Source organism: Anthonomus grandis, chromosome 5, assembly GCF_022605725.1.
Source record: "Anthonomus grandis grandis chromosome 5, icAntGran1.3, whole genome shotgun sequence".
Taxonomy (NCBI): Eukaryota; Metazoa; Arthropoda; class Insecta; order Coleoptera; family Curculionidae; genus Anthonomus; species Anthonomus grandis.
Window position 1 is genome coordinate 4,592,182 of NC_065550.1, and position 13,251 is coordinate 4,605,432.

The 13,251-nt window shown below is 33.4% G+C and overlaps 1 protein-coding gene across 6 annotated transcripts in view; it reads right to left on the reverse strand.

Annotated features, from left to right (window-relative positions):
* The window catches only part of LOC126736366 (transcriptional regulator ATRX-like), a 292,446-nt gene that overhangs the window by 16,831 nt on the left and 262,364 nt on the right, over positions 1 to 13,251 (reverse strand). For all 6 annotated transcript variants that reach the window (XM_050440688.1, XM_050440690.1, XM_050440686.1 and 3 more), the window contains 5 exons: positions 10,748 to 10,944; positions 10,584 to 10,694; positions 10,450 to 10,518; positions 3,969 to 4,070; positions 3,815 to 3,912 (listed from right to left, as the gene is read on the reverse strand). In XM_050440688.1, the coding sequence (XP_050296645.1) occupies positions 3,815 to 3,912; positions 3,969 to 4,070; positions 10,450 to 10,518; positions 10,584 to 10,694; positions 10,748 to 10,944 (577 nt within the window). The remainder of the gene's footprint in view (positions 1 to 3,814; positions 3,913 to 3,968; positions 4,071 to 10,449; positions 10,519 to 10,583; positions 10,695 to 10,747; positions 10,945 to 13,251) is intronic.

Below are 13,251 nucleotides of genomic sequence, written 5' to 3' on the forward strand. Positions count from 1 at the left end.
TTATGATGTTCCTATACTTTTTACATAAAAAAAGGTGCTCTTAGTAAAAGTCGGTAAATATCACCGTTTTTGTGGAAATTGACTAAAACCAAACTAAGATGCTGTATCTTGAATTAATTATTTTAATAATAATAATAATGCTAATTCATTGGCACTGTCAGTATTTTTTAAATTTGTCACTGTCAGTATTTTTTACATGAAATTAATTCCCTTTTTATTACGGTTAAGTAATGGATTACACTTTTGCTGAATACGCCGATATGCTTTTAATTTATGGGGAAGTTCGATGTAATGGTAGAGCTGCTTCTGGACTATATGAAGAGTGGTTTCCCGAAAGGCGAATCCCAGCTCACACACTTTTTGAAAGGGTCAATCAACGGCTCAGGGAGACTGGCTCTGTTAAAATAAAACGCCAAGATAATGGCGCGCAAAGGAACATCCGAATCCCGGATTTTGAGGAAGAAGTGCTTCAGCGATTTGAAGATAACCCATCAGTTAGTACTCGAGCAGTTGCTGATGCGATGCATGTAAATCATGTTAGGGTATGGAACGTTGTTAATGAACAGCTTCATCGGCCCTACCACCTGCAAAAGGTGCAATCATTAGGACCCAATGATTTTATGCCCCGCGTGAATTTTTGCCAGTGGTTTCTTGACCGGTGTACAGAAGAACCTCAATTTTCAAAATATATCCTTTTTACTGACGAGGCTTTATTTACAAAAGAAGGTATTTTTAATTGTGGTGGATGATGAATAATACCATGGGTATTCATCATCCACCAATAGCTGCTAAAATCCACCAATGCATTTTAGCAGCTATTAACATAAGTTTTCGATCATTTGTGGGCCGGCATTGTTGGAGAACGATTAATTGGTCCAATTATGTTGCCTCCTCGTTTAACGGGAAATATTTATTTAATTTCTCAAAGAAATATACTGCCAGAACTATTAGATGATCTGCCCCTAAATATACGACAGAACTTATGGCTACAACACGATGGAGCGCCAGCTCATTTTCCACTTATTGTCCGCGAGTTTATAAATGAAAATTTTGGAAGGCGCTGGATTGGCCGCGGAGGCCCTGTCACCTGGCCAGCGCGCTCACCAGATTTGACACCCTAAGATTTTTTTCTTTGGGGCATATGAAGTCTCGTGAAACTCCAGTCGAGTCAAAGGAAGACCTGGTGGCCAGAATTTCCGCAGCTGCTGAAGTAATCCAAACCACGCCTGATATTCTTAACCACGTCAACCTTAATATGGTGCGTAGATACAATAAATGTATCGATCGCGGCGGCCGGCATTTTGAGCAATTAATATTTTAAGTTTATTTTTGTAATACCAATCTTTAATAAAATTTGTTTACGTTTCTAAAATTGTTAATTTGTTGGTTTTTTATTACACTTAAAATCATTTAAACATTTTATGCCTCAAGGTAATTAAAGTGACAGTTAATTAATTTGAGTACCAATTTAATAAAGTGGCTACCTTAACTTTTTTTAAACATTTATTTTTTATTTACGCCAGATTTTTTTTTTTAATTGTTTATTAATAATAATAGATAATTCATTTTTGTATCTCATAACTTGCTTTTCGTTAATTTTCACAAAAACGGTGATATTTGCCATTTACCGATTTTTACTAAGAGCACCTTTTTTATGTAAAAAGCATAGGAACATCATAATCTAATACCCAAACGGGCAGAAATTAAAGTCTTAAAGAAATGGGCCTAAATTTACCAAACTAAATTACCCCTAATTCTGAAGCCCCTGGTAAATATTTTTTTTATTTAGTAGGTTCAAAAGAATAAACTTACTAACAATAATTTACCTCCCAAAATTGGTTGCGGTAGTTAAAGTATTTCCGGAGCTATTAAAAAAAAAACTAGTTTTTAAAGGTTATTTTCAAAGAGCTCTAGCTCCCTGAGGAAGTTTTTTTGGACCCATGTTTATATGAACTTTTATTTTTCTTTTGACGTTTTCTATCTGCCATAGAAGTTTGTAACATGATCAACGGAACATCCTGTATATGTTTTTAAGGTTAATTTTTTTCAAGGTATTTTTTTTTTAAATTTATAAGCTGTAGGCCCAAAAGCTTAAAACACTTTACCATATGTATATTTTTGCACCTTGTATAAAAAATAACAGCCTCTGGTTCTGCCGAAATGTAGGCAAACTCTATAATATACTGTACTTTTAAAAATAAGCAAAATTATATTACTTATTAGATTTTATACTTAAAAATTAGAAAAAAAACAAAATATGAAACTAAACCTTTCAATATTTTCTCCCAAATGTATACTATGGAATATGCGAATATGTCCTCAAACAGAAATAGCGCAATGCGAAAACTCCCATTTCTCTGCGATATTATATCTCGTAATTTTTAATACCAAGGCTGCCAAGCGAGTTTCATCATTCCTACGTATGGGGGCGCCACCTTTTAGCTTCTAAATTGCTAGATAAAGCAAAGAACGGCTGGCTGCCGCGGTCACGAAATTTTATACAGTATTTGCGCATCTTTTCCCTTTTCAATCAACGCAAGCATGAATTTAGTAGGCCAACAAATTTAGAGGAGTTGCGAAATAAAATTGTCGAAGGTGCCACTTCCATTTTACCTGAAACTCTTTTGGAGGTGCGAAATAGCTTTTACGATAGGTTAAGTTTTTGTTTAGCGAAAGAAGGCGGTTTATTTGAGCCTTTTATTTAAAAAATAATATGTTGTTAAGTTTGTTTATTAGAGTTTTATTTCTGATTTTTTATTATATTTTTATCAGAGTTAATATTTTATTTTTTATTAGAATAACGCTTTAATTTTCATTATGCAAAACACAGCATATTAAACATTTTAAGATTACAATTCTATGCGGGTTTTACACATTGTCATGTCTGTAAAACCCGCATTAGAATAAATATTTTAAAAATGCCTGGATTTTCGCATAATATTTTGGGACATTTTGTCGCCAAACAACACAGCTCCCACGAAAGTCAGATGTTTACTAATCCCGTCCTTGGGCCGGCCGGGGCGGTGCTCTGTCGCCTCTATGTGGTTTCCTATAAGTAACGAACGAAAACACGATCTGTATAATCCACCACCAGCAACACTTTTGTTTTTTAAACTCGGTAATTATTTTAGGCTTGGCATAATGTATTTTTTTTATTTAAAATATGCATTGTGCAAACAGTTTCGCTTAAAAAAGGTATATTTTAAAAATCGCGCTACTCTTTGTTGATATTAAGGATCTAAACATATTATTGTTTAGATACTTAATATGCTGTGTACCGTGTTGCCTATACTACACTCCAGATTCTTTGTCAAACTGTCAATATTAATAAACTAGTCAGTCGTTTCATGATGCTTAACTGAACCGTGTGATTTATTTATCCCTTAATTACTAGATTTCCACTGATTAACAACACTATTCACCCTTTTCGACCTAGTTACATTTAAAGTTTTTAATTAGTTGAAGATAACATTATATTTTCCTACTTCAGATTAAAATATTTGTTAAGTGGGCCGTGCCTGTGTAATTATGGAAGACTTTAAAGCAAAAGGAAACGAAGATGGACTTGGCACAGCCACATGAGATAAAAACATAATCCAAGACACATTAATGACTAAGTTATGAAAGGTAACGTTAACGGTGTGAAATTATAATTTTTCTAAAACCTTTTTTTCTTTGTATTTTTAATAATTAAGCATATAATATCTATTTATCTACTTATTATTTAATTAAAGACATAGTGTCCTAATTCTCAATAAATAAGTTCTTGCCTGTTAAATTATTTATAAACAATATTTGTGTTAATTTTACTTACCTTCTTTTACTTCTATTTTCTTTATCCAGTCTTGAGTTCGAAGTAGCTTGAGGAACTGAGATCGTTGGAAGAGAATTGGCTCTGGAGGGAGGTACATTCTGAAAATATCAAAATGTTTATATTGGTTATCAGATAAAATCCGGATAACTCTTACATGTCTGTTTAATATATGATCCCTCTTAGGAGTAACCACAATCCGTTTTGCCTGGTTCTGAGGTGGGGGTTGTTTTGAGAGGTCATTCGTAGACTTGGATATCTGAAATACAACATATATAATATTGTTTTCACATTATATTAGGTCCAAAAAAAGTAAAAACTATACATTTTATTGAGACATCACAAGAGAATATTAAATAGAAATTTTTTTAAAGCGTAAATAGGGCAATATTTACAAGACAATACTTCTCTATGGTCTACCACCTTCGAAAATAATATAACACAGCCAGTTAAATACTATTTTTTTTAGGAATTTTATTTATTTGTTTATCTTTGAAGGGGCGCACAAGCTTAATATAAGTTTAAAAATATATCAATCGAAGAGACGAATCACATTCATGGGATATTGGTAGTGCCAACAAATTAATTTTAAATTTCTTATAGGAAACCTAAGTCATCAGAAGGGTAAGCTCCCCTGAATCCTCTCCTAAAATTGGATTTACACCATTTTTGGGACAGACAATAAAAAGAGCACCCAAAAAATGGGCACATGCAAATTTTCAGAAGCATTGATTCATAATTGTAGTTACAATTCCAGCAGTTACTTGATGCAATTTGCGCGGGCTGTAGCTCTGAGGGGATGCATTTAAGGACACATGTTTATCGGAAAAATGTTTTATTTTAACTCCAACAATACGCTCTTAAAATCTTTGCACCGAATTTTGTAACACCCTGTGTAAAATCCTGAATTACGGGTCTGGTCTGTTACATAACAGACTCGGACAACACATTGAACATAACAAGGAGAGAGGTATATCGGTATAGGTATATTGGAAAAGTAATGGAGAAATAGCAAGCAAACTAGACCACATATTAGAGAAAAAGAAGAGAGCTACAAAAACTTACAAAGCATTTGGAAATGATAAAATTAAGAGAAATCTTCAGAGACATATCAGCAGCATATGACAATCTATCAATTCCAATACTCATTAGCTACTACTTAGACAGTTATGACATCAATAAAACCATAATTCAAATTATAGAACAACTGATATGCAACAGGAAAATATGCATAAGGCCCAGATAGACAAATAGAGGCTTGATACAAGGGTCATCACATATCCCACTTTTATTTAACATCTACATCGCATCATTAAATGCATTAAGCACAAATGAAGTAAAAATTCTCCTATACGCTGATGAGCTGGTAATAATGACGCCGGGCAAAGATATGGACAGAAATGGCCACAATTTAAAAATATCCGAGCAAAAGATTAGAGCAATGATGTTCTCAAAAGGCACCATAAGAAGGTAATTTTCCAACCCTCAAATAAACAACAAAAACATAGAATGGGTATCACAATATAAATATCTAGAAGTGACATTTGACAACCACTTAAAATAAACTATACAGGGCTTTTATTTCAAAACGATCCACCCTTAATAACTTTCTTAAAAAAAAAAAAAAAAAAAAAAAAAAAAAACGTCAAATTAAATATACCGGGGGACGTTTAATTATGCATTTACTGAAGTTCTGTCAATCATCTCCTCACCTCCAGCTAACCTCACTTTAATATGTCACATGGGAACCCCTATCGTGTGATACATCATAGTAAGCAGCGTATAATTCTCTATTCAACGGTATAAAAAAAACCAAATAGGTAAATGTGTAAGCAAGTAGTTAGCGAAAATGTCTAGAAATAATGAATATTTTATTTACGCCAAACTTTGGTATTTTAAATAAATACTTTTAGTGTGGTACCTACATCATTTTAAAATTCTTACATTTTTTATAATAGATCATCAAAAAAAAAAAAAAAAATACAAGCAATTTAAAACTTAAAATGTGTGGTAACAAACAGTACGTTTAGTTCAAGCAAATTATTTATTTTTTTAAGTAAAGAATGTGTACCGTTATTTGCGAGAAAAAAGAGTGTCTTCAAATTTTTTGCAAAAATCTTTGCAGTCTTATAACTTTGTATGTGTATTTATTTCACTTATATTTTTTGCGAAACCTACCTAATAGGTACAAAAAAACACTGCAATACCTTACATTTTTAAGGCGTTTAAAACGCAGGCGATTTATTATTGTTAAAACTGTCAGTTTGACGCGTGCAATTTTTCAATTTTAGTTAAAACAGTGAGTAAATAAAATGGTGTATACGCTAGCCAAAAGAATAGAAATAATTTTCCTTTATGGAGCTCAAGATCGGTGTGCTCGCAGAACCGCGAGAGCATTTAATGAAAGGTATCAAGATAAAAACGTGAGCCATAAATACGTATTAGAATTGATACGAAAATTTGAAGAGACGGGATCGATTTGCAATAAGAAAAAATATGAAAATAGAGTTGTCGATGAAGCATGCCAAGTTGAAGTACTAGGACAATTTGCTATGGATCCAACTTTGTCTATACCAAAGGCCGCAAAACTAACAAATATTTCCACTGGTTCCGTACATAAAGTTTTAAAAAAAAAAGTTCTTTCTTTATAAAATTCATATTCTTCATGAACTCGGAGAAGATGATTTTAATAGGAGAATTCAATTTTGTGAAGTGATGTGCCAGCGAATTGACGACGAACCCCATTTATTGAAGAACATTTGCTTCAGTGACGAATCGACCTTTTTTTTAAATGGCCTGGTGAACAAACATAACCGTAGATGATACTGGGATAATGAAAATCCGCATGTTTTTCGGGAAGGACATTCCCAATATCCCCAAAAAAATAATGTTTTGGGCAGGAATTAATGGGAATGAAATATTCGGGCCATTTTTTTTGGAAGAAAATTTGACTGGCGAAATTTATTTAAACCTTTTAGAAAATGCTATATACCCTTCCATCATCCAATCTATGGAAAATCAAGTAGATCAACATGGTGCTATATTATTGAATGAAAATAATATACATTTTCAGCAGGATGGAGCTCCCGCGCACTACACTTTGGTTGTTCGAGAGTGGCTTGATGAAAATTTTTGAGAAAAGTGGATTGGCAGACGTGGTGCAATCGAATGGCCTGCGCGGTCTCCGAACCTAACCCCACTAGATTTTTTTCTTTGGGGCTACTTAAAAAGGAAAGTTTATAAAACACCTGAGAGTATTGAAAATTTAAAAAATAGAATATTTCAATGCAGAGAAATTAGCGGGCAGACCCTTGCCAATATTCGTAAGGAGTTTGAAAATGGGCTTTTTTATTGTCTTGCTAATAACGGCGCGCATTTTGAACATTTAATAAAATAAATTTGTTAAACTAATTAAATTTGTTTTTCTACCCTACCGATTTACACTTTAATTGCTTCTTGGTCAATCAATTTTATTTTTTTTTACAACCATTGATAGCATAATGGATGCCCTTTAAAATAATGTATCACACCATGGGATTGACATACCAAAGTTTGGCGTAAATAAAATATTCATTATTTCTAGACATTTTCGCTAACTATTTGCTTACACATTTACCGTTTTCATTTTTTTTGGTACCGTTGAATAGAGAATTTTACGCTGCTTACTATAATGTATCACACGATGGGGGCTCCCATTTGACATATTAAAGTGAGGTTACCTGGATGTGAGGAGGTGATTGACAGAACTTCAAATGCATAATTAAACGGCCCCCTGTATATCTAATTTGACGTGTTTTTTTTTTTTTTTTTTATGAAAGGTATTAAGGGTGGATCGTTTTGAAGTGAAAACACTGTAGAAGAACCAGCAATGGAGGCTTTAATAGGAATCAATGAAGTGCCTGATAAATTTGGCGGGGCTATGATCCAAAAACATTAGTAATGATATACACAGGAATTGCTAGAGCATACTTGGATAATGGATCGCAATGTACACCAAAAACCTCCAAAGAAAACTGGCTAGAATACAGTATACAGGTATAATTATATTAATATAACAGTAGGAATAATGCAATCTAACATTAAGAGCGTTATTATCGGAAGTAGGAGAAACACTACTGGATATAAAAAAAATATAGCTTGCATAAAAATTTGGCCTGGAACATAAAAGCAATTCTCAAAGCGAACTATTTCCAAATTTACTGGACATCTATACGGCAATAAACCACGAAACTCCACATTAGAATAGACACGAGACCCGCACTAATCGAACCATTTAATATCATACTACACTTTACATTTCTGTAATAATCCGTTGCCGAAGATCATCGAGTAAAGCTGGTTGCGTTTTAAGCACAACAGTTTTTAAGTAAGCCTAGAGAAAAAAGTCGAGGGGTATTACATCTGGTGATCTTGCCAGCCATTGGACCTTTGCTCTCAATCCACTGACCTGGAAACGCATCATATAAAAATTGCCTCACAGGAAGACCATAGTGGGGTGGCGCTCTATTTTGTTGAAAATCTAATCTTTTTTTCTATTTCTTCAACAATTTTAGGTTGAATGGTGATTTCCAACATTTTCAAGTAAGTTTCGCCATTAATGTTACAATTAATAAATAGAGGCCTGACAATAGTATGTCAGAAGTAATACGGAATTTTTCATGACATAATTAGTCATTTCCTCGCAAAATTCTATTTTTCGGTCAGGATCGTGTTCACGCAATTCCTGAAGAATTTGCATTTTGTTTGAAAGTACCTGACGAATAGAATAATGGCAAATTCCTGTTATCGCTGAAGCTTATCGCAGAAACATGCAGGATTCATTGCAAAATGTCCTATTACTTCTACTTGTACCGCTTCTTCAAGTACTCTACGCTGAACTCTTTTTTTTCCACCGATCCTATTTCTTCAAATTTAAGAATTAGGTTCAAAGTCACGTAAGTATGACATACATTATTTCCAGGATTTATTTCGTTAAATAATGCGGCAGTCCTGAAAGCACAATGATTTTAAGAACATGATCTAATATCCAAATCAAAGACACTGCCATGCTATAAGTTTTCCATGAAGATCAAGCCCATAAAATAAAATTCATTAAAACACCATTAGAAAAACGGAACAACGATACCCAAGAATTTCATCAACTGATCTCACGTTAACCCGAACACACAATAACATTCACAGATGCCTCAGTAGACCCTAAAAGTAAAATATATGGAATAGGGATGTTTTGCGAAAAACCGTCTGTAGATATCTATTAAAGATTTAGTAATAGCACATCAATATACGCAGCTGAGATTTTAGATAGCAAATAAAAATTGATTTTTCATTATTCAGAGATAGTAAGCTATACAGAAACCATTCCTTAATTAAACTAATCAAAGTTTCAGCTTTTTTATATATCTCATGCTATGATTTTTCTTAAATTAGGAAACGTAGCAAACAGTACTACCGTTGGGTAGGATGTTAAATTTTCTATCTATTACCAAGTTTAAACGGGCAACTAAGCCACTTTAGCGGCTAAACCGGTTTAGAGATAATTCAGTTTGGCTAGTGTTTAAATGAGAAGATTAAAAAAGGGATTCCACCTTAAGATTAAACAGCTGTTTACCGTTGCCAACCTAAGAATTTTAAAAAATATTGGTTGAGCTGACTAGTTAGTTGATTACTTGAAAAGTAGGCAAAAAAATTAACGTCTAACCTTAAAATATCAGTTTGTTTATTTTTCTAAGGTATTTGCACATTTGTGTTGGTAGCACTGGGAGTTAAATCAGTTGAGTGGTGACACGGTAGTTTAAAGCGGTTTAAAACCACTTGATGATATAAAGAACCGGACCAAGCACCGTGTCCTGTGGTACCATGCCCTACCGGAGAAAAATCACTCAATAAATCTTCGACTCCTATACCTGCTGCAGTCTGTTTTCTAAGTAGGATTTGAATAAAGGCATGGATATAAGGCTGCTGTGGGTTCCAAGCCATATAAACATTCGAGGAAATGACATAGCGGATGGCGAACGATTGGCGAATGATTGGCAAACCTAGGAAGAAAACTTTAACAAGTGACACAAAGAATAGGGAAAAACTGGTAACAACTGTATAAAAACTGGCCGTTACGAAGGGACGAAAATACGCTAAATTAGAACCAAAGCCGCGAGAGAAACCATGGTTTAATGACATAAACTACTAAAGTAGAGACATCATAAGCTTGCTGACAAGGATGAGAACCAGCCACTTCCTGACACCAATACATCTAAATAAGATAAGCATAAACGATACGCCAAACTGTATCTGTGGTCAAGAATGAAGTCTCAATCATACCCTATTTGACTGGTAATTAATGAAAAAAAATACAATATACCCAGAAGTGAAATAAAAGGACCATCCGGGGTGATGGATGTGCTGAGTCGATCCAATTCCAAAGCCACTTTGTCCGTAACCGAATATTCAATCAAAACAACATAAAATTGTAAAAAAACAACACATAGATAACCTAACCCAGGGTGTATATACCACACCTAGACACACAATGGAGGTAAGATGTTGCCATTGCCCCAAAAGAGCCGACAATCTAAGAGAGAAAATTATTAACGATAACAAACTGATGAATATTTCTTGTTAAATACGATATTTTTAAAACTTACATTTTTCTGGTTCATTCTGCCGGGTGAGTTTTGACTCATGGGTCTATGATTTGACATCCATCCTGTTGGCTAAAAACATAAAAATAATTCGTAGAAATTTAAATATATTAGGCTCCACTTATTTATCTTCTTACCGTTAGTTTCTGTAAGGAACCACTATTACTAATAGCTGTAGAACCGATTCTTATAGGGGATTTTGGCACTTGCTGATTTTGAACTGAACTCGGTTTGGCTGAAATGATGATCTGAAAATAAACTTAGAATAAAATAACACGTTTAAAAATATTTTATAATTTACCTTCTTTTTTCCGTTAGGGTTTTGCATTACACCATTTGGTATCTTTACTAATTTTGTAGTAGTTTGATTATTACTAGGTCCTGCGGTGTGTAAATTGGTAACTGGTAATGGATTTGTATAATTTACTATTGATGGCGTTGCACTACTTGATGTAGAAGGAGCGGAACTAATTATTCGAACTGCTGGTGGTTTAGACACTAAAGGAATATATACTAATTAACAACAATAATATATATTGATATCAAGTATCAAAACTTAAATAGATGTAGAATTCAAGCGTAACTCTAATATTATTTTAGAAAAATATGTAAAATCACAGATTTTGCCAGACAAATAGATACACAATAACAATTAATTTATTTTATTTTAAAACCCATTTACGATAATCTCCTTAGATTTTTTTCTTTTTACCACTAAAGGTCATTTATTAGAAAGAATTGATTTTCACTGCTAAAAAATAAGGAACACATATTCAACAATTCTTGCATTTTTTGCATTTGCATTTTGCTTCCTTTCTAAATAATTTCATAACAAGACAAACACCCCAGTATTTAATAGACAAACTATCATATAGAACTTCTGTACACAACTTAAATACACGGTACAGAAATCGACTGGAAATACCAAAGAACCAAACAAGCCTTTTCAGAGGTTGTTTTAGCTACCAGGCCAGCAAACTTTTAAACGAAATACCATCCAGCTTGATAGGTTTGCAAAGACAAGCTTTTAAAAAAAAGTACAAACAGACTTTATTAGATTAATAAAAATGCATTTTTATTACATGATTTTTTTTTTCCATCTTATTGCTTATTTCTTGTGTCTTTTAATTAGATATTACATTGAACTTCTTGCCCATTACTGTTTTGTATGCATGGATTATTGTTATTTGTTATAATTTATGGTTTAGTTCGTTAAATTCATAATTAATTTTTATGATTCATTATTTTGGATTTACCTATATATTTTTTTCTGTTTTTCTTTATAATTATTAAGATTGTGAATTTAGATACAGTGGTAATCTTTTATATTTTTGAATTCCAAACATTATCTATTATGTATACTGATCATTTATGTACTCGGTTAAAAGCAGCATTGCTGAAATTCGCCGAGTCAAAAATAAAGTCCTTTTTATTTATTTATTTATAAGGAAGAAGTCCATTCTGAAGTGGAGTCAATATAAGGGAGGAGGAGTAGGAGAATAGGAGTCAATATGCCGTATTGTTTGTTATTGTTTAGAATTTGTGTATGTGTTAAGTAACTCAAGTCTGATGATGGCAAGAACACTTGACGAAAAGCATCACTCCTGAAATTAGAATTAGCATTTTATTTGTGGAGAAAAGACTTCGCCTACTAACTTTTCAAAATTCTTATAAGGGGTTATAGGAAGATATGACTAGTTCAATAAAGATTAGACAAAGAGTGACAGAGGGGATAAAGGTCACTAAAGGACTTTGCCACGGCAGCTGCATTGCACCTATACTCTAAGATTTATTGGGAGAAGGTTTTGGAAACTTGAAAAAAAATTGGAACCTATGGGTATGCCAATTAAAGATCATAAACTGTACAGCTTGCATTTTGTGGATGACCAGTAATACTTGCAGAAGATCAGGATGATATCCACTACATATTACGGAAAATAGATAATACACCGAGTGGGGTTTATCAATTAACCCATCAAAAACAGAGTATGTTGTGGTGGGAGGTAAAGTAAGGTAGTTAGAAATCTGAGAGATACAATTTGAAAGTACTGACAGGTATAAATATCTCGGTGAAGGCATTACAAATGATCTTAGAACATTGAATACACTAGAATAAACATTGGCTGCTTTGGATTGAGCGCAACATCTACACAGGGGGCAGAGGGGACTTTTTGTTGATAAACATGCTCTCAATATTAACAGAAGAAAATAAAGTGATATAATAAATTATTATAATTAACAGAAACTGAGTTGCATTCTTTATGATAAAGCAAGAGAAAGAGTGAAACTCGTTTAATAATCAAAACTATTTTGTCCTATATTTACATTAAACACTAATAATAATTAATATTTTTTATTTAGATTCTTTAAATCACGAAATTTCCACACACAGCGGCAACGCTGTAGATTTTGCCCAGAAATAGTCTCGCAATAAAAGTATTAGTGTTCGGACTACGAGTGTACCCTCAACTTTATTTCATTCAAAGTTCAGTCCTACTGACGCCATCTATCGGACGGCGTTTGTAACGCGCCACTTACCTTGAGATCACAGCGCCCCTGACGGGACGCCTCGACTCCTCTCCTGTCAAGAACAAGCAAGCAACCATATAAATTAAATTTTGTTAACTTAAAAATTAAACTCTTGTATAAAAATTTAAAATAAATTCATCATCAAGAACTGACCAAAGTGTTCATTGTTCATCGTTTAAAATACAGAACAATTACCCAAAGCGAAGCAAGGAGGCATTGTTCAATCCATTTGATCCCTCGACCGGATGAAGCCATTACGCAGTGCTGGCTCAGCAA